This window comes from Dermacentor variabilis, chromosome 2 (genome assembly GCF_050947875.1).
Source record: "Dermacentor variabilis isolate Ectoservices chromosome 2, ASM5094787v1, whole genome shotgun sequence".
Lineage (NCBI taxonomy): Eukaryota > Metazoa > Arthropoda > Arachnida > Ixodida > Ixodidae > Dermacentor > Dermacentor variabilis.
In genome coordinates this window covers 92465026-92485023 of record NC_134569.1, presented here as the reverse complement: position 1 = coordinate 92485023, position 19998 = coordinate 92465026, and the positions used below count along the sequence as shown (strand labels likewise).

Below are 19998 nucleotides of genomic sequence, written 5' to 3'. Positions count from 1 at the left end.
AAAATGCCTTCCCAAGAAAGGCATGTTTCATTGTGCCTAAAATGACCAGAAGAGCAGGATATAAGAGTGCTGAGGCACAGTTAATGAACACATCTACCATATAAACTCGTGTAAGGGTCGCACTTTTTTTTTTTTTACAATTTTGACAAGGTGCGGCCCTCACAAGGGACCGAACCTTTCAGTCTAATTTCTTTTCCTACTATACGTATGAAATCTGCCGTAATCATTCATGCCCGCCAGATGTCAACGTGCTGCTCTCCCCATCTAGTAGCAACACGTGGAAATAAAGCGAGCGAAAATTATCTGATACACATGCACAGCCTCAAGGCACCGAACACAACTGCTTCTCTGTTGGAAATGTTTTTTTTTTTTCAAAATTTTGGGCTATCAAGTTGGGAGTGTGGCCCTTACATGGTCTATACGATATAGTCAATGACAACTTAAGAATGCAATGGCAAATACACCACTGTGCAACTCGAAGAGAACTGGTATTGATGTGCCGGCCAATTAGGTTCACTCATTTCTGTGACATTGTGGAGAGGCAAACTTCTTTCAATAGCAGTGCCTCTCAGGAACCAAGTTTCAGAACGCAAAGGCATAGAGAGCAGGTGTACTGGATGGATGGAAACAACTTTATTTTAAACCCGGCAAAGTTTGACGACCTGGGCTCAGGTCTCCCATGAGGGGACTTCGAGGCCTTGCCTCGTCGCCGCCTCTCGGGCTTGCTGGACAGCCCACTCTTGCGTCTGGAAGTTGGAGCTGCGCAGAGCAGCGGCCCACTTCGATGCAAGAGCTTCCGGAGCTACTGCCATTGTAGCTGATGTAACACGACACTCCCACACCATGTGTGAGAGCGTCGCTCTAGTTTCCTGACACAATTTGCAAAGAGCACTCAGGTACTGCGTGAAAAAAATGTGCCACAATCGCACCGGACTGGGGAAGGTTTGTGTCTGCAGTTGCCGCCAGACGACTGCCTGGCGACGTTTCAGTTTGGGGTGAGATGGGGGCAGTAACCGCCTGCCTAGCTGGTAGTGCTTGGTGATGTCATTGCACCTGACCAAGCGTTCTCGCATGTTTTGAACCAGGAGTTCCGAACTCGAAGAGGCGGTCTCCGATTCTGCGTGGCGGGTCAGTTCTCGCACAGAGCGGTGTGCCACCTCATTCAAGTTAGGGGGGCCCACATCGGTGGGGGTGGCGACATGCACTGGAAACCACATGATCGCGGTGCTATTGAAGTGCTGTCAACCAGCTTATCTTAGAATCTGGAGAGCTTCGGAGGAAATGTGCCCCGGCGCGTAGTTGCAAACTGCGGATTGTCAGTCGCTAAAGACTACCTCACAGAGGGGGTCGGTAAGCGCAAGCGCAATCGCTATCTCTTCCACTGTTTCAGGGTATTCCGGTGCGACACTACATGCGTGCGTAAGCTGGGAGTTAACGTCTACGACTACAGCCATGAACCGAAGTTCTCATGTGTATTCTGTGGCGTTTACGAAGCGCGTAGTCCTCTTTCCACCCAAGGAGCGCAGCAGTGCCTTGGCACGGGCCTGGCGTCGGCCGTTTTGCAAGTGAAGCTCACACTGATAATGCCATAGGCCAGACGTAAGATATATTGTTAGTGAGTGATGAAGATTGTGAATGAATGTGCGCATAAATGGAAGTTATGACGATTATGATGTACAGGGTTTCAGGGCACAAAGGATAAATGGGAGTGAGTGCCAGCAGGTTTGAGTGGATGTCAGTACGAACAGGAGTGAGCACCAGTTAATGTGAATAGAAACGAAATTTACTGGCAGTTATGTCGATTGAACATGAGTAGAAAATGAGTATCAGTGAGTAAGTATGAGCGAGCACCCACTCATATTGTTGACCTATGGATAATGCATAGTGATTCATAATGCAGAAGCAACTCACCAAAAGTGACATCTCATTTAAAGCAATTTGTAAGGTTGTCTCTGACTAGAACGTGTTTTTCAAAACCCTGTGACTGAACATAGCGTAAGGTGACACCATAGGTCCCTGTCCCTATCAAGATAATAAATTTTTACACTTCATGGCTTGGTCTTATGCCAAAATTTTACATTCTTAGAGCCCATCAAGCTTCTTACACACGGGGTGCGATTGAGAATTGTGTTGAGAAGGCATTTACATGGGCACAAGGCAAAAGCCAGCTCTGACAACAATGTATCATGACTTGACTTAATGCAGAAAATACAGGATGAGTTTTTGTGCAAAGTCACATCATGCAACCATGCACACTTGGACAGCTTTCAATTCTGCTTCCTCATCGTGTCAGTTGAGTCATATGACGTTAAGTCTCGTACTCAATGAGCAAAGCATATTATTAAGATATCATCGAGCGATGCTCCAGAGACGAGCCGGCGCGAGAACGACGAAGAAGTTGGTCGGTGCCCTTGGCACGAGCGAGTGTCAGCCTGGCTGCCTGGCTCCAGTGTAAATAGCGTGTAAATAGCATCTTTCGCCTGTGTCTTTCCACACGTAACAATATTATAAAAATTGTGGAGTTGTCTTGGTGCACCCAAGAAAAAAAAAACCTTTCAGTTGTTTTGGATGTAGGAAAACAAAATATACTGGAAATCAAGAAAAGTACTGTGCATATAACAGCGACTTAGCGTTCCTGCATCCAGTATGTCTCGGCACTCTGACATTGCCACATGAGGCAATATATCTTGTACTTCCCGTTGAAAACTTTCTCAGAATGAATTCTGCATGCAGCAACAACTTACCTTTTGCAAGAGCCTCGAAAGCGTCATTTGCATTTCCGGAAGCATACAGGTGGGTCGCTTTTGCTAGCCACCCAACCTGAAGGTTAGGGCGTTTTTCGATAAGTTCCTCGATTTTGTCAATTTCTGCTGAAGGTTTCGGCTCTTCCCAACCTGCAGTTATAATAAAAAAATTTCAGACAAGTTGCTGCCACTGCTCCAGAAGCGGTACCTTATTCGAACCACAGCCGCAACAACAGCCCACTTTCCTAAATGTTGTTCCTGATACCGGCATCTTGACAAGTATTCCGACTCCCAAATACGCAATAATATAAAGAGAATAATTTGATAATTAAGATTCAGAAAGGTAGAAAAGTTTGTTAGCTTCTAATCATATAACCCAAGCACATCTAGAGTATAGGTACAGAAGACATGCAAGCACATTTCAAAATTCAGCTAATATGTTGCAGCAACGATACTCTATCATATCACTTGCAGGGATCTCAAGTAAGCTAGGCGGAATTCTTCCAGAGCCAAGGCGAAGCAACAGATTTAGATTCTATGCTCTTTCTTATATGACTTGACCATACAGGGCATTTTTACCAGTGTATTTCTATGAAAACACCAACCAAAAGCAGTATTAGAAACCTAGAGGTCACGGCCATCAAAGAGGAGGTGTGATGATTACTCAACGGTGTTACTACAGTCCAGCCCACTAATAACAATCCTAATTATAATGAATTCTCAGTTATTACAAACGAAGATAGCATGACAGTCCCAATTTTTATGCAGTCTATGGCAGTGTCTTAAATAAAATGAACATGTCGCTCCTCTGAGCTCATTTAGAGCAAACATGGCAGTGTAGCTATGGAAATGATAAAGGCTGCTTGAACAAGATTACTGTGCACAGCATAAAAACTGTTTTTGCTTGGCTGGATTCTCGTGTGGAGCACGAGAGCCTGGAACTGTGATGCTCAGAACCAATGACGACTGACATGCAGAATAATGGCAGTGTATTGTTGAAACGCAGTTGAGTTAGGGTGGCTAGAATGGGGAGGTGTGAAGAGCAGCTACTAGAGCTTGGCCCCAAAACGCACCGATGCCACGCAGTGGCACTGTTGGCGAAGGCGCCACTGCAGCCTTGGGAACAGCTATTGCAGCGTTCGTGCCATAGAAAACTCACACCGCTTTCTTAGGCAGCCCCATCTTATTTTGAAAAAAAAATATCTTGTGTCCCTTTCTGCTGGCTCAATCTTCTGTAACACTATTGGAGTTCAGCAGATCATTAATGGCAACCCTAGCCATCGCCGCGAAAAGCTGCTGCAGTGTTTTCACGTATGCCTTCAACGGACTCATGTAGTTTTCCGCAAGTAAATTTTTCAATGTAAACGATTTTGCCTTCCCTTGGCATGTGAAATAATCGGTAAAGCTGTCAGGGTTCAATCTTTCCATACTGCTTTTAATTTTCATGTTCAACCTGCTTGCACCCAATTAAGTATACATGTGAAAAGCCTGAGTGGACAGCTCGAGTTGATATATATTTTAGAAGCATCAATTTGTTAAAGGCGCCCTGAAGCACTTGGACTTTATACAGAAGATCACGGCGAGGGGGATGCCGATGTGGAAATTTGCCTGGAGTGTCCATGTAATGTTTATCGCAATAGAATGCCAATGAACGCTCATTCATTTGACAGTATATTCCAGATTGTAATGCACCCCCAAATCAAATGCGTGCGCATCTTCCATGTGTCCAAAAGTGGAACACTAATGTATGAATGACATTAAAGCTCCTAAACAAAGTAGAAATATCATGCACAGCCGATTTATCAGCAAGGAAAATGGGCAAGGCTCTAATACATGTTAAACAATGGTCACCGTTTTTCTAAAGCCAGATTCGGCGCAATGCATCCGTGTTATGTGGTACAGCATACAACGCCGCGAAGGAGGTTTGGTATCTTGTCTGATTGCCTGGTGCAGGCAGTTTTCGGCCCAATTTTCCTGAAAAAGACGCGTGCTAGAATCTGGTAAGTACCGTAAGTAGACATTATGAGCTATGGTTATTGCTTGAGAATCTTCTCAGAGCAGGCCGGAATTAGGTGTTTTTGATTGGAAGTAACGTGTGTTCAATCATTCACTGTCCCCTAGGCTCTTCCAAGACAGACGCTGCCACTAAGGGAATCGCTATTGGGGTCACCGTACGAGTCTAGAACATGCATCAAGTTCGAATTGTTCAGTGGAGGCCAATTTTAGTATCGAAATAATGAAATTTGGGACCATAGAAATGCGCGGGCACCAGCTGGGGTCTAATTAACTGAATAATCCAATTAACTGGAGCCTACTTAACGGAAGTATACTGTATAGTAAACAGGCTAACGCACTGTTTATTACGGTGTACCAATCCATACTGTATAAAAAAGAAAACCCCAATTACTGCAGAAAGTTGGTTCATTTGAACCTTGGAACATTGCAATGAGCCAGCTTTTCATGCACCGCAGCATAACTGCAAAGTACAAGACTTGACCCACTTGCCCCCCTTTTTATCCATCCTTTTTATTTTTGATTAACTCTCCATGATTTCCTTATTGATAACCTGTAAAATAAATTCTCCGATGATTACGATACTCCCTGATGCAAATTTTGAGCGCAGCTGTTTAAGTGTCTTGAATTCACAACATCAGGGTACTCTCAGTGGCGGCGCTGAGCCTGTGCTTGGACAGCTCGTTTAGCAGCAGTGGCATACGAAGAATTTTCGGCAGTTGCATAATTCATTGTTCAAAAAAAGCAGTGTGAACACAGGAATGCGTGGTTCAGGTGAAGTGCATGCTCTAGCAGTGGCAACGCAGGCGAAGTAGCGCATGTGCACGGGGTCTGAAGCCCACACCAGCAGTGGACACATTTGCCGCATGCCTTTTCACAACTGTGGAGCACATCTTCTGAAGCACTCCACTTTGCTCCTCGCACTCTCTTTGCTCTCGCCATCTTTCATCCGCTGCTGCACTCCGCGTTCGCGCTTTCATCCTTCACTGTGCTTTTTAGGTCAGTTACACCGACGCCAACACTCAAGGCAGAAACAGGCACCAAGAAGCTGCGCTCTAAAAAATGTGTGTGGTCATTAATGCACGCAATAAAGTACGGTGGTTGAGCTGAGAGCAGTCAACGTGTGACGGCTGCCTAATTTTTCAATACATATATGTCTAAAACAAATTTAGCGCGGAGGCAAGCTAAAAAAGAAAGGAAACTGGTAGCTTGTCTTTAAGTCACTGACTCAAGGAGCCTTACCGAGGTGCTCATGAAAAACCAAAGTTTTTCTTGCAGGGCCTCCTGCGAATCGGAAAATTCCAGCACCTAATCAAGTGTGGGCTCTTCTACATTGTTAGGTATAGAACGATAGTTCGCGTACAATAAAAATAAACGATAGCTCTAAGAGAAAACTACATAACTGATTTCCTAGGCGGTGCCAAAGGTAATCGGTGGCGGCACCCATATGGCACCCCATGCCCCAAGGGCCCTTAGTGGCAGTGGCGCAGAAGGCAACAGCACCCGGCAAGGGAAATGCCCTGTGCTTATCACACCTCCCCATTCTAGCCACCCTAGCCAAATGCTGCTAATGTCAAAGAGATGACTTCATCCATGCGGACAGTGAAACTAATATTGCGGAGTCGTGCACAAGTGAGGGCATCATTCGTGAGGAGCAAGGCTTTGTCAGCAATGAATTGGATGAAGGAAGTGAAAAGACTGTGGAACCAATACCACAACCTGTAGGTGCATCAACACAATCGAGTACATCCCATCCCTGAAATAGCTCGTCTGCAGCAAAGCTTTTGATGATGAGCACTTGTCTGCTATGAATAATCTGGAATGCACGATTATTGGGTTGGCATTGAAGCAGCAAAGCAAGCTTACCAATTACTTTCGAAAAACAATAAATTTGTTTGCCATTTCCTGGGGTCAATCTTGCTTTTTCACTTATTCTGAACGTTTGGCTATAACGACTGCATACTGCATGATTGTGATCTTTGTTATAAGGAGGCTCAACTATATCTGCATGACTTCAAAAATTATGATGATGATAGGTACTCCTGGAAGCAAGAAAATTATGATGAAAGCTTTCAGTAATGACACAGTAGCTTCTGTTTTACAAGAAGGATCATTCGTGTACACAACTGCCTATACAGTGACAAATAAGCAAAAAAAAATGATATCACTTACTGCTAAGAGTCATATCCACATACATCCCACTGATGACTTCCATGGGAACTGATGACTCCGGAAAACTCTCACCAAACCTTAAGGCCTCACTGATAACATCATCCTTGTGACCTGTCTAAGAACCAATGTAGAAAAAAGTATTTACAAGGTTTAACGTTCTAAAGCAACTCACAGGTTATGGGAGACACCATAGTGGGGGGTTTCACATTAATTTTCCTCACTCCTTCAATTAAAAGTACTCTTTTACTACATAACTGTCTCATGGCTCATTGTACTATAACGAATTCATCCAATTTACACTAAATAGGCAATGTCCTCCCTTGAGCTTTTCTTACCCAAGAGTTAGGTTTCACATCAACAGTCATGCTACTGAGAACAGGATTCAGCCATCTTAGTTTGCGACTCTGGTACTTACCTTCAACAGAGCATCCATGTAGGATCGGCACAGCGCATCTCTGCGGGGACGTTCTGTTTCACTAGAGAAGGCCAGGTGTGCATAAGCCTTCACAAGCTGCAACATAATACAAGTTCCCTTTAATCTTTGGAAGATATGAAAATTTTTTTTTCAAGATACATGTATCCTCACTACTCCATTCACTTAAGCACCCCTCTTATTTTCCCCTTCTAACAGTAAAAATAAGTATTCTTTTCCTGACAACTACATCCCACTTCTAAACAGTCCCTGTTTTTATTTTAAGTTTCTTAAGAACTGCCCTTTATCATTAACTCAATCCCTTTTTCAACCTCGTGATATCAAGACCTTTCTCAGTAATATCTAGCCAGTTGTTCGTAGACTGGCCTCATTTTTCTCACCACCAAGATAGACCTCCACTGCCTTTTTGCTCGTGTAGCTCTCATCATTCTTTGTTACATGGCCAAACTTTCCGATAAAGGGACGCCCAAGAAAAATATTCCGTTGAGCTAGACTGACAGATTACTTGTCTAGAAGTCTATCATCGTTTTCTTGTCTGTTGCTTTAACCTTGGTTTAAATGCCTGCAACTCAATGTTCCTTCTTTTTTTATTTCTTTTGGTACAGTGATTCTAAACTCGGAGAGCTCACATTTACACTACTGTTTTCACCATAATGATTCAAGCCAGCATATGGACATGCTTTTCTTTTCTTATGCATACATTTGAATAAGACATTGAAATCATGCCTGTGAAAGTGTGCTCAACTGCTCATGGTGAGGTTACCAGTAAGAGTTGCGTAAATGCAACTTACCAGCTCCTGATGGTTCTTAGGGTATGTGGCCAGCCTGTTACTGCTGAAGTCCACAAGAGATTGCCATAACTTCGTGGTCTCTGGTTTAGTGCCTATTATTTTAGTACACTCTTCCAATGTACTCAAGTACTGAAAATGATAGGAATGCACAAAAATGAACACTTTGCTGCACATTTGAGTAAACACCTCGAAGTCCAATTGCAAATGCTTAGTTACACAAAATATTTCAGGACTTAAACTTACTCAAAGGGCCTTAGGTTCTGAAAAGGTTTAAATATTAATATAAACATGTACCGTCCAAAAACCAAGTGATAAATGCTGATCGCTATCATCATGGCCAATTATTACTTATCTACAAAAAATGGTGAAGTCCCACACATTTAAAGAAACTGTGTCACCTGGCAAGTTGGGGCCCTTTTATATTACCATTTGTGAATGCTGCATTTGCTAATCATGCCTGAAGATGAACACGGGAAACTTTTGCGAATGGAATGAGAAAGAATTTTCACCACAGAAAAACTATGACAGAAGGCGGCATACCATTGAGATCGACCGCTCTGACAAGATTAACGTGACCCCAAGAGCACACAGTCAGGTTGTGGCACAAAGGGGATAATGACCGATTTGACGCAATACAGAAGGTGGGTGTAGTTGAAGTTCCCTGTTCAACTACTGTATTCAATGCGTGTTACTCCACCGTCATTTTCACCTTTTCAAAAATCATTGCGAGAAAAATATCCCTTGACACCACAGCCTAAATATGTTTCACAGAGAGAAGTTTATGGCCGCTGATGACAAAAAAAAAAAACTTCAAGCTACAGAAACTAAAAATTAGTACGGCTGTACGTACCTTGGAAACATTTCCAGTGTTCTTGTAGTGACTTGTGAGTTTATCAGCTATTTCAACTTGCTTTGTAGCATCACTGCAGAAAAATTATTAGGAACAATTAGGGCACCTTCATAAAACAGACTACAACTTTGCCTTTAGTGGCACCTACTTTTGGGTGAGCTCAATCAGCTTTATGTACACGGAATGGCGATCATTTTCAAAATCTCCCAAGCTCTGGTGCTTCTCATACAGTGCGCAGAGACCCTGAAAGAATAGAAGATCAATTGGCTGGAAGCCTACAAGAAGAATAAAATATGCTAAAAGCTATGTGCCAAGAGAGTCAGAAGCATATGTACACAACAAAAAAGCACACATATTGAAGCATAAATATGAGGGTGAATCAGAAAGTCTTTGCCGCTAATTTTTTTTACCAAATTACAGCTGCAAGTGCAACATATCTATTCCCACCGGTGGACCTTTCTTAGACTGCCCCAGCCTTACCTGCCGGTAGCTCCGTGGCACGACACTGCTGTCAGTTGTTGAAGATGGTAGCTGTGCTTCACACGTCTACAGCGTATAAGCAACGAAGTGTGACTCGTTTTCTATGGAGCAAGGGCGACCGCCCATCGAAATCCACAGGGAAATGCAGCCCACATATGGGGAAAGGTGTCTCGCTTTGATAAGTTTGAGGGGGTGGTGTTGTGAGTTCGCAAAAGGCCATGAAGACTTGCATGACAATGAGCGTTCGGGGAAGCTGCATGCATCGCTGACTGACAACAGGGGTATTTCAAATTTAGTGCTGCAATAGGACAAATGCCTGAACCGGTGTGGGGACTATGTGGAAAAATAGTGTAAGGTACGTAGAATAGTACGTATATTAGTAACTACCTGTATGTACCTTATTTTGGCTAATGAAAAGAGGGGTAAAGACTTTCTGATTCACCCTCGTGCATTTCACAGCCAGAGACTACGCCGGATGGTGTCTTTCACTAAAATCATAACAAAGGCAGAAGATTAGGAAATGTGCGTGGATAAAGTAGACGGCACTATGAATGAACAAACCTCTTCCTACCTGAACTAAAAAACAAATACCATATTTACTGTAAAGCCCACCCTTGAGTGAGGCCCGCACCTTCACTTTGAAGTGCGAAAATTTTTTTTTTAAATGTTTCACTAAGCCTAATGCACATACTCGCATGCTGGTTAGTTCCTGCAAGTCATTACAAGATGGCACTAGAATGTGTCCAAAAAAATCTATCAGCAATTGTAAACGTTTTCATAGTCGGCCTCCAGTTCTCACATTTACTACTTTCATAGCAGCCTGAGCACAGTTCGAGGCATCAGTGGGTAGTCATAAGCCTGCCTCGTGTAAGATTCGCACCAGTTAAATATAAAAAAAGTGTGCATGCCTTACGCGAGTAAGTACGGTACTAGTGCTGCTAATGTACACAGCAGGCTCTTGTTAAGGTGATTCCTATAATTAAGTGAATATTTTGAGGGCCATTATATTTTCCCAAGTTTTTTGCACTTCAGTTAAGCTGAAATTACGGTAAAACAAATTTCTGTGGCTCCTTTGTGTTTGTCGTAATGAATGTCTATTGAACTACATTCTCATGCAACCACTGTGAATACCAGTGAGTAAGAAAGGCAAAATTCTCATCTAATTTTATTATTTACTATTATGCTGAGAACTACTACAAACAATATAGGTCAACCAAAAGACCCACTATTGAAAGAATTTTCATCTAAAAGTTTATAATTTGAATAACATTAAATTTGTAAATGATCGGCTCTCTGTAATCTAGCTTTAGGAAGAGCAATGCCAACAATCAGCCCTCCTGGTAATTGCACACGCCAAGTAGTGAGAAAAGCTCCTGCGTAAATCAAAACCATTTTGACAGTAGTCAGGTAGCAAGTCAGGTCATTTCACCACCAACAAAATTAGAACTGGTGAGAAAAGAACCACCCAAAGAAATTTGGCAAGGCCTGGCTACTATCATGCATTAGTCTTATTTTTAAACAATACTCACACGTACCTGCCATGCAAGGATTTGATCAGGAGAAATGCCACAAGCCCTTTTGAAAGCAGCAACTGACTGCTCTAACTGGTCAATTTCCTGTGCTGCTGCTCCAACAAACACCCAAGCCATGTAGCATTCTTTGTCTACCTTCAAGGCAGTCTGCAAGCCACACATTAAAATAATGAGTCTTCACCCCCATTCTAAAGCTCCACAAACATAAAACTCTTCTGAGAAAAAAAAAATACCTCCGAGAATTTTAGGTTATGGGACCCAACTGGTTTTCATATGCAAGAGGAATGCAAGCCATTTGTGTCCCTTAAAACAAACAGCCTGCCTTCCTTTTGCATATGAAAACCACTTGGGGCCACAACAAGACCCAAGCAGAGTTTTGGTTATTGCTTGCATCCCCTAGTATAAAACTCGCTCTTATGTAGCAATGATTCAAAGCTGTTAAAATAAATTCAGTTTGGTTGCATACAAAACAAATACAGTGAGACATCCAACTGAGTCAGAATTTTTTTCGGCTAGCTGACTAAGTATCTTGTACCGGTGTCACATGGCCACATTAGACTGCGATAGAGCCCGATCCAAATTTTCGACCACAATTGGCTTCCTCCTGCAATCTGTGCAACAGCGATCGGAAAATTCGATCACAACTGGGCTCATCTATAATTGAAAGCATGCCGTGTGACACCCACATTACATACAAATAAAACAGCTTAATTTGAACAGGCCCTGTGCATATTTTTTTATGTCGCTAAATTGCATACTTGCATAGCACACTGCCATTTGTGACATGCTTTAATCCCCATGAATCTCGTTGTGACAGCAATTATATGGGCAGTCCAGCCTCACTCGCAGTGTAATGTCCCAGCTACCTTCAACCCATTACAGGCAGTGAAAGGTAACGCAGAAGTGGCGCTCGACATACACTATAAACACAATGTTTCTTTGTCAAATGCAGCATGTTGTCCTGGAGCACTGGCAGGAAAAAAAAATTCCAGCAGACCCAAAACACCTTGTTAGAATCTACAGAATCTACATACAGTGAAATTTTGTTTATATGCATAAAGAGTGCTGAAACCTATGTTAAGTTTGTGTTATTACAATGTCAGTGCAAGGTCGTATGGAAGGCCCTCACCCAAAACGCATCATCCACATAACAAGCTGCCCAAACGCAGCCCCTTCGCATATGCTCTCATCCACCCGTGCTATGCAATGCGACACACCTGGAGGTCATCTCAAAGAGCTATTTCATGTTGGCACGATAGAAATATACATGCAATTGTGGCCTAATGGTTAGAGCATCAGGCTGATCCTATGCAAGGTGACCAAGGTTTTATCTCGCCATCGGGCACGTAAATTTTTTTTGTTTTGTTTTTAAGTGTGAGCTATGCGGCAAGACCAAAGCTGCACCAAGCAGCCATGATCACCAAAGTCCGGGTGGGCTTGCGAAGAAAGCTTTTCCTTAAAAGAAAACTTTGCAGTGCAGGCAACACTTCACAAGACACTTGCCACAGCACATCTGATCGCAACCACAGGCGCAAGAAAAATTTTTACATTAGCGTGTCTCTCATCTTAATGCACGGCAATCTGTCAAGTGCACTCCGACATGCCTATACACCATACTGTCCACACACTTCATTGCATTAACCAACAGAGCTAAACAATACTAGTGTACCAGCAGCATATCTCAGCAGATCTACAACTATTTATACGGCACCAGTAACATTCGCTTGCTGCAATGAATGGCGTGCTCAGCAGCGTTGCGACATCGTCCATCCCATTAACTGCTGAAATCAAGTTCTTTTTTTTTTTTTTAAGCAAGGAGTGAAACAACATACATTTCGCAGAGCGCACTCACTAAGATGCTGTCTCGAGCCCAACACATTTGCAGCAATCTCTGTGCTGTGCATTCAGGGCCAGCATCTGTGATAGTGGCTGTGCTAGCCTTCAGCATGCTACGAACAGTACCTCAAGCACCACAAGGCAACCAGGCACTGTGTAAATGTGGACGAACTGAATACATGAGCACCACCCGTTTTCACTTTGCAATATTCCGGTATTATACAGAGTAACAAATGGTACATGATAAAACAGTTTGTTTCTATTGACAAAGCATAACACTGAACGTATACAACCTTGCAGTGCTTCAAAGCAGCTTTGAATTCCTTTTGTCTGATCGCGTCTCTTGCGTCTTTCAGCGCTTGCTTCACTTCTCTGGAATCCATTTTTACTAAAAAGGAAAGGAAACCACAGGGTATGAGTGTCTCAAACTCAGAATATGTTGGAACTTCTAAGTACACGAGAGTTTACAGGGCTCAACCGGACAGGCCAAAGGAGATATTTTCGCTTCAAATGCAAATCCTCCATTCACCAAGTGTAACCAAGCGTTCAAGCGATCGGATTACACGAAAACGTTTCTCATTCTTGACACCGTTGTCGCAGTTCTACGGCCGCTGATGCAACATAAGTCCGTTCGACACTGCAAAGATTTGCAACAGCTTGAACTCTATGCGAACACGTCAGAAGCACCAGCAATTGCCACAATAGAACCTTGCAAACAAGACCAACGAGACTTTCACGTCTTACGAGTTATGTGCCGGTAGCCGCGGCAAGTGTTTCTCGTGGGGCTCTATGCCGTCGCCCCGTAGCAACAGGCAGCAGCGTCAAACAGATATTTCGCGAGTGTGCTTCGCGGTCCCAATAACTTTCAGCACTTTCAGCACAGAACACCTATATAAATTTTATGCTTTCAGTTCCTCAACGAGCAACCGACCGCTAAGTACCACCGCAGGTTCGGGTTCCGATGACAGCGCCCCCAGTATTTGAAAAATGGCTCTACGATGCGCTCGATTGATTTTTTTGCGACGCGGACTGCACGCAGGCAAAGGTCCAAGCATGACGTCAATGCAATTGTGCTGCGCTTTCAAGTGAAGAACGAAAGCCTCCTTGCTATTGCATGCGAGCACGTAAAGGAACATACCAGCATTTGTGCTGCCACCTGGTCGCTTTCTTATATTCATTTTTTTTTGTTCAGTTTTTGAGAGGCATAAGCGACGCAAGCGGAAGTTAAGGTGTGTTCTTCACTTGACAGGTGCTCAAAAAAAGGCGAATTTTCCTACACATATCGGGGCAAGGTGGTGTCCGTGTGCCCTTAGAGTCTGTGCCTCGGTCAGCGATGTCCACAGGAGAGGATCAGAATGTGGAATGCCCGTTGTGCATGGAACCGCTAGAAATGGACGACATCAACTTCTTCCCATGCACTTGCCTATACCAGATTTGTCGATTTTGTTGGCACCGTATCAGGACTGACGAAAATGGGCTCTGTCCTGCCTGCAGAAAACAGTACCCCGAGGACCCGGCTGACTTCAAACCGCTCTCAGTAGAGGAGCTGCATAGGATAAAGAACGAGAAGCGCCAGAGGGACCTGCAGAGGAAACAGAAGCTCTCTGAAAATCGTAAACATTTGGCCAACGTTCGCGTTGTACAGAAAAATCTGGTGTTTGTCGTAGGTTTGCCACCGCGACTAGCGGAAGCGGAAACGCTCAAGAAACAGGACTGTTTTGGTAAATATGGTAAAACTCACAAAGTGGTCGTCAATCAGAGCACCTCGTACGCGGGGCTGCAAGGCCCTTCAGCGAGCGCCTACGTCACCTACTACAAGGCGGAGGATGCGCTGCGAGCCATCCAAGCTGTCAACAACGTGAAAGTGGATGGACGGACTCTAAAAGCTTCCCTCGGCACCACAAAATACTGCAATTATTTTCTGCGTGGTCAGCAGTGCCCAAAGACGGACTGCATGTATTTGCATGAGTTGGGCGACCAGGCAGCGAGTTTCACAAAAGAGGAGATGCAACACGGTAAGCACCAGGAGTACGAGCGTAAGCTGCATGAACAGATGTTAGCAGCCAACAATAACGTGGCTGCGTGTGCACCTCCGCCCGCGGTGGCTCCGGCCGCTGCGCCTGTCTCGACTACTGCCCCGAAGAAGGCCAACAAGCCGCGCAAGCCAGGGCTGGCACCGCGGCACGCTAGACAAAGCGAGCAGAAGGCAGCCGCGGCTGCTGCCGCTGCGGCGGCTGCGGCGAACAACACTACGAGCGGTGGTACACCACCGGTGCCCAAGGAAAACAGAAGCACGCCGCCTGAGGATCCGTCGCCAACGTTTACGGCGTCCCTATCGCCCCCGTCGCCCGAGCCTTCAAGGGCTGGTGGCGACGACGCGATTGCCCACGAAGACGACTTGGGCTTCGATCCGTGGGACGAATGCTCTAAGGGTCTGGCGGACTTACTCGAAAAGGAGGCAGTCTCGGCGACCACTTCGACGACAACGGCTGTACCACGGTTGGCAAGCAGCAATTCCCTCTGCGCTCATCCTCCGCCTGCTCTGTCAACTCCGCTGTCTACATCGCTGTCAACCCCGCTTTCGACGCCACTGTCGGCGCCATTGGCCACAAGTTTGTCATCACCGCTACAGGCCCCCTTGTTGTCAATGCACCATCAACAGCGGACACCTTTTCTGCAGCCATCGCGCCCAGCGCCGCCTTTTGAACCTTTGCTACGCAGGCCTCCACCACCGCCGCCGCCAGGTTTTAGTCCATTCCTAGTAGGACAGCAAACACAGAAACTGATGCCCCTGGCAACGCACCAGGGGCCAGCCATGCCTGGTGCCGGGAACGGGCTGGCAGAACTGTGCGCGCTGCGTGAGTCCCAAGAAGCACTTCGCTCGCTTTTGCCCACAGTGAACATAACCTTTGGGCCACCCCTTGGGGTTGGCCCACAGGGTGGTGCCGGTTCACACCATGCCCCGCACCTGAGGGGACCTCCATCTTCACAGTTTGGAAACGGCTGTCCCCCACCCTGGGGGAACAGTGCAGTCCCAGAAATGCCCTGGATCTCTCAGGACCCTGCCATCCTGACTGGGGGAAGCCTAACAGATGCCACTAACATGGCTGCGCGTTTCTAGGCTTCTCTCTCTACCCGCTGCGCTCTGAACCCAGTCCCCGCCTACCTTCTCAATTTTTATTTTCTCTTTACATCGACCACTGTGTGGATCATGATGAGTTCCACAGAACCAAAATTTGACCCGGTTATGTCTTTCTCTGAAAAGACTCCCTAAGGTGCTGCTGTGGAAGCTTCTCTCTCTCTCTCTCTCTTTTTCTTTTCATTCTCTCTTTGCTTTCTAAATTTAAGAAAGAAGAAAAAAAGATCCCACGAAGTGACGGAATAAACAGTACGCAGTGAAATTCAAGGCATTTTGTTGTAGTTGTCACAAGTGCACCACCTTGATGGTCACTTGTCTGCAGCAATCTCCTTAGTCTTCAGTATTCATTGGCAAAGCAGGAGAAGAGATTGATCAGCAGTTGTTGCGTTATTCTGTAGCCATTCATTCTGCTTTCTGTGGCAACAAAGGGTGGATACGCATAATGTTAATAGCGCTTAAGGTCACTTGGAGCTGTAAAACAGTGCCACATAGGATTAAAGGTTAGGTTAAAGGATCAGTTAAAGGGACCCTGATATAACTAAAATAAGCTGACTAAAATTATCTTGCACCTTGTGAGGATTGTTATAGGGTATTGAAACTTGAGCAAACTACAGTAATTATTGCTGTAGAAGGCTTCTGAATATATGGCATGTACCGGTGGAAATGGACCTCGGTGAAAGTGGCAGAAGCTGCTGTTTTGTTTGTTTATTTTTGCCTCCAGAGTCTATGACATAGGATTCTTAGATAATTTTTTTATGTCTCTCTCTTTCTGTCTTTATCTCATTAACACACTATAGCTCAGAGCCACAAATGCACTGCGTTTGTGCCCTCAAGCTCGTATACTTGATTTTCTTGTGCTGTGTGTGATGACTCGAAGCTTTCTATACAAGCAGCTTACCCTTGTTGCATTTTGTTTTAAGTTTGTTATAGTGCAAATATTTTTTGAGCAAAGCATCTTTTTATTAGTGCTCATGGCTATTGTTATTTTCTGAGCAAGACAACAGTTGATATTTTTGTTATTCAGTTTCACAGTATTGATGTCAGTGCTGTGACTAAATGGATTTTATGCATAAAATGAACTTCCGTCTTAGTTTTTGTCAAGTTCTATTTCACATGGCTCATTTTCACAGTGCCTTTTCTAAAGGTAGAACAACATGAGCAGACAACACACACTATTTGAGCTTGTATGTGAGATTAAACTCCGTTGACTCTTGATAAGTCACAGCCCCTTCTTTCTGTTGAATACCTCACGAGTGTTGTCAAGTCTCTTTGATACAGCACTGTCTTGCTCTCTGTATGGTTTGTGATGCAAAAATTGATGAGCCTAAACTAATAGAATGTCTACAGGGTTGTCAACTTGCTCATGCAGAAAGTCTGGACAAGAGTTGAATTGGGGGCCGTATGGAGGGAGCTATGCACTGGTGGAATCCGTGTTCTCTTGTTGATCTTGTGTGTTGTTATGCTTATTTTATCTCTTTGCTGCCTGCAATACTACAATATGTCATCCTTTCTTTGTAGGTAATTTAAGTTCATTAGACATACGGAACACTAAAGAGAAAGATGAGTAGACCTGTAATAGTAAATTATGCTTCTACAATTCCGAAAAGCATTCTTTGCCATCAGAGCAGGCTTGATAAGCCATAAAAGAGGCAAAAATTAAAAGATGGGTGACAGTGCAACTCGGAAATTCCCACACCAACTCACTATGACATTGTGCATTTTGGTGGTCTGCTTTGGCCAAGTTAATTGCGTATCAACAAAGAATGACTACTTGTCATCATAAAGGAACCAAAGAACAGACTTTGCAAGTTTGTAGGACATTTACTGTACTGCAACGAGCAGTATGAAAAAATGCATTAAAATCCATGATGCCGTACTGATATATCTGTGCATACAAAAAGTGAATGTTCGGCCTTCGTTTTCTATCCTAGTAATCAATCTCTTATTGTGAAGTGAATGATTATAGAGGTTTGAAAGTATACTTTGCCAATCTAAACTAATTTAACATTTCTCTAATGTGTTCTTGTTCTTTTTTACATTAAGCTCTGCCATAATGTGTTGCACATGCCCATCTTATTGACCTCCTTATGAACATTTCATTGTATGGAACACTCTCTCTGCACAAAGTCATCAAAATTGAGTGATACAATTTGGGTAGTTGCATATTTTTCAAAGTACATGTAGCACACCCATCTTGCAGGTTAATACAGCCCTCGGGTATTGCCATGCAGGCCTCACACTGGGACTAATGACCTACAGGATAAACATGAAAATTTGACTTTTTGATGAAATCTGAGACAGTCCAGCACATTCCAGAGCAATTGGCAACCCTATATATGCTTAGTGTTAATTTTAGTCAGGAGTTAATCAGGTTTAGCTCTGAACAGTGCTTTTATGTTATAAGAACTTTATCAGCTTGCTTGGGCATGCGGCAATTTCAACACAACCTTTCACTGTATCACCTGCATGACCTCCGTTGCATGTGTTCATATATGTGTTTTTCATGCATGTGTTTGTGTATGTGTTGGGTGCAAGATGGCAATCTGAAAGCAGCAAATGCTAGCGAGTAACAGGGAAAATACAATGTTGTGCATTTGTGGCTTACCTGGAGTGTGTTAAGTTTCAGTGACCGCTTGATTGCTGTGATCAATGAGTCCCTGTCACAGCCATTAGTGGACCACAAGGCTAGCCATTTAGTACACCTGGTGCAAGTAGTACTATGCTTTTGTGAAAACTGGAAGGAAATTGCATGCAGTGGTAATGAGGGACTCTTATGAGGAGCATCATAAACAAGCTTGTCTCTCTTGTGGCTGCTCTTGCGTTGTTGCTGCGCAAGCTCAAGTGTGTAAAGGACAAATTGTGCGAGAGCAGCTGCCTAGTGCCTGCTCTACCTTAATTTCTTGTGGAGAAAAACAGAACTACTGCTTTGCCTTGAACAAGACAGGACATCTACACTAGTGTGTGTTTAACTGTACAAAATGTTGCAGAATTATTTTCTAAGGGCCAAGGATGTGCATTCTCAAATAAAAGCTTCACAAGGGGCTGCCAGTGACACAGCCCAGCCAAAGTTGTGGACGGTCAGGTGCTGCACACAGTTCTTGCTACTGTAGTGGTCTTGCTAAATATTTTCTGACATATTTTGGCATAGTTTGGCTTATTTTTGTGGCGCACAACATTCCCCTGTAATGTCCTCAATTACAGCCTGTTCTGAGAATTTTGAAATGGGAGCTTGGTCTATCTTAGAGTGACGCTGACTATACTATCCAAAAGAAAAAAAAAAAAGAAAATGCTTTCAGAGAGCTGATATTGGCATAAATGTCACTGCCAGGAATGCATAGATAATTTTCTCTAATGAAATGAGGACAGTATCCGAATGATTACATCACCATCTACTGTAAGAAAACAATTCATGTTAAATTCTGTTTGGCCTTCTTTCACAGTTGTAGATAGTAAATGCAAGCGATACGTGCAGCTGTAGTGATGGATTAATGTTCCAAGGTTTTCAGAATGTCATTTTACTGAGAATAGAGTGATAAAATGACAAAAATGTGCAGTAGGATGAGGGTTGCCACTGATAACTCCCATTTGTGATTGGTAAATTGTGATCAACCAGTGATAACAGAGGGACGAATTACATTGCATTTCAACAAAAAAGAAAATGTAGCTCTGCAAATTTTACTGGAATTTTCTACAGAATGGCAAGTCCAGCTACTCCACACTGTTCTTTTGCTTTTCATGCCAGTGTGACACCCTCTCTGTGCTGGCCTGCCATTCAATGTAGGCAATGGTACTCGCTGGAGCATATCGTAACTTGTGCAAAAAGCACAGCTTCAGCAAGGAGAACTTGAATTGTGTAAGGATAGCGAGCCCTATCAGTCCCAACTTTCTCTACAACTAAATCAAACCTGGCATAAAACAAGCATTGCAAGGTTACTTGGAGGGTAATATAGCAATCCAAATTGGCTCATTGTATGACTTTGGTGTCCCTTCAACACGTTCTGCTCTCCC

The 19998-nt window shown here is 43.9% G+C and overlaps 2 protein-coding genes across 5 annotated transcripts in view; one reads left to right on the top strand and one right to left on the bottom strand.

Annotated features, from left to right (window-relative positions):
• The window catches only part of LOC142572316 (tetratricopeptide repeat protein 37), a 69951-nt gene extending 56123 nt beyond the window's left edge, over positions 1-13828 (bottom strand). The window contains exons 1-9 of one of the 4 annotated variants that reach the window (XM_075681322.1): positions 13596-13828; positions 13145-13239; positions 11019-11162; positions 9152-9246; positions 9004-9076; positions 8154-8282; positions 7345-7440; positions 6930-7044; positions 2745-2894 (exon numbers count right to left, since the gene is read on the bottom strand). In XM_075681322.1, the coding sequence (XP_075537437.1) occupies positions 2745-2894; positions 6930-7044; positions 7345-7440; positions 8154-8282; positions 9004-9076; positions 9152-9246; positions 11019-11162; positions 13145-13234 (892 nt within the window). In that variant the 5' untranslated portion in view covers positions 13235-13239; positions 13596-13828. The other 3 variants (XM_075681323.1, XM_075681325.1, XM_075681324.1) reach the window with 3 other exon arrangements.
• Positions 13829-14026: 198 nt separating this feature from the next.
• Positions 14027-19042, top strand: Cnot4 (CCR4-NOT transcription complex subunit 4). The gene has a single exon (XM_075681326.1). It carries the CDS (start codon positions 14185-14187, stop codon positions 15970-15972), a length of 1788 nt encoding a protein of 595 aa, XP_075537441.1. The 5' UTR covers positions 14027-14184; the 3' UTR covers positions 15973-19042.
• The last annotated feature ends 956 nt before the right edge of the window (positions 19043-19998 follow it).

What these genes read in the sequence shown, in the direction of transcription:
- Cnot4 (XM_075681326.1), top strand. Translation starts at nt 14,185, where the DNA reads ATGTCCACAGGAGAGGATCAGAATGTGGAATGCCCGTTGTGCATGGAA.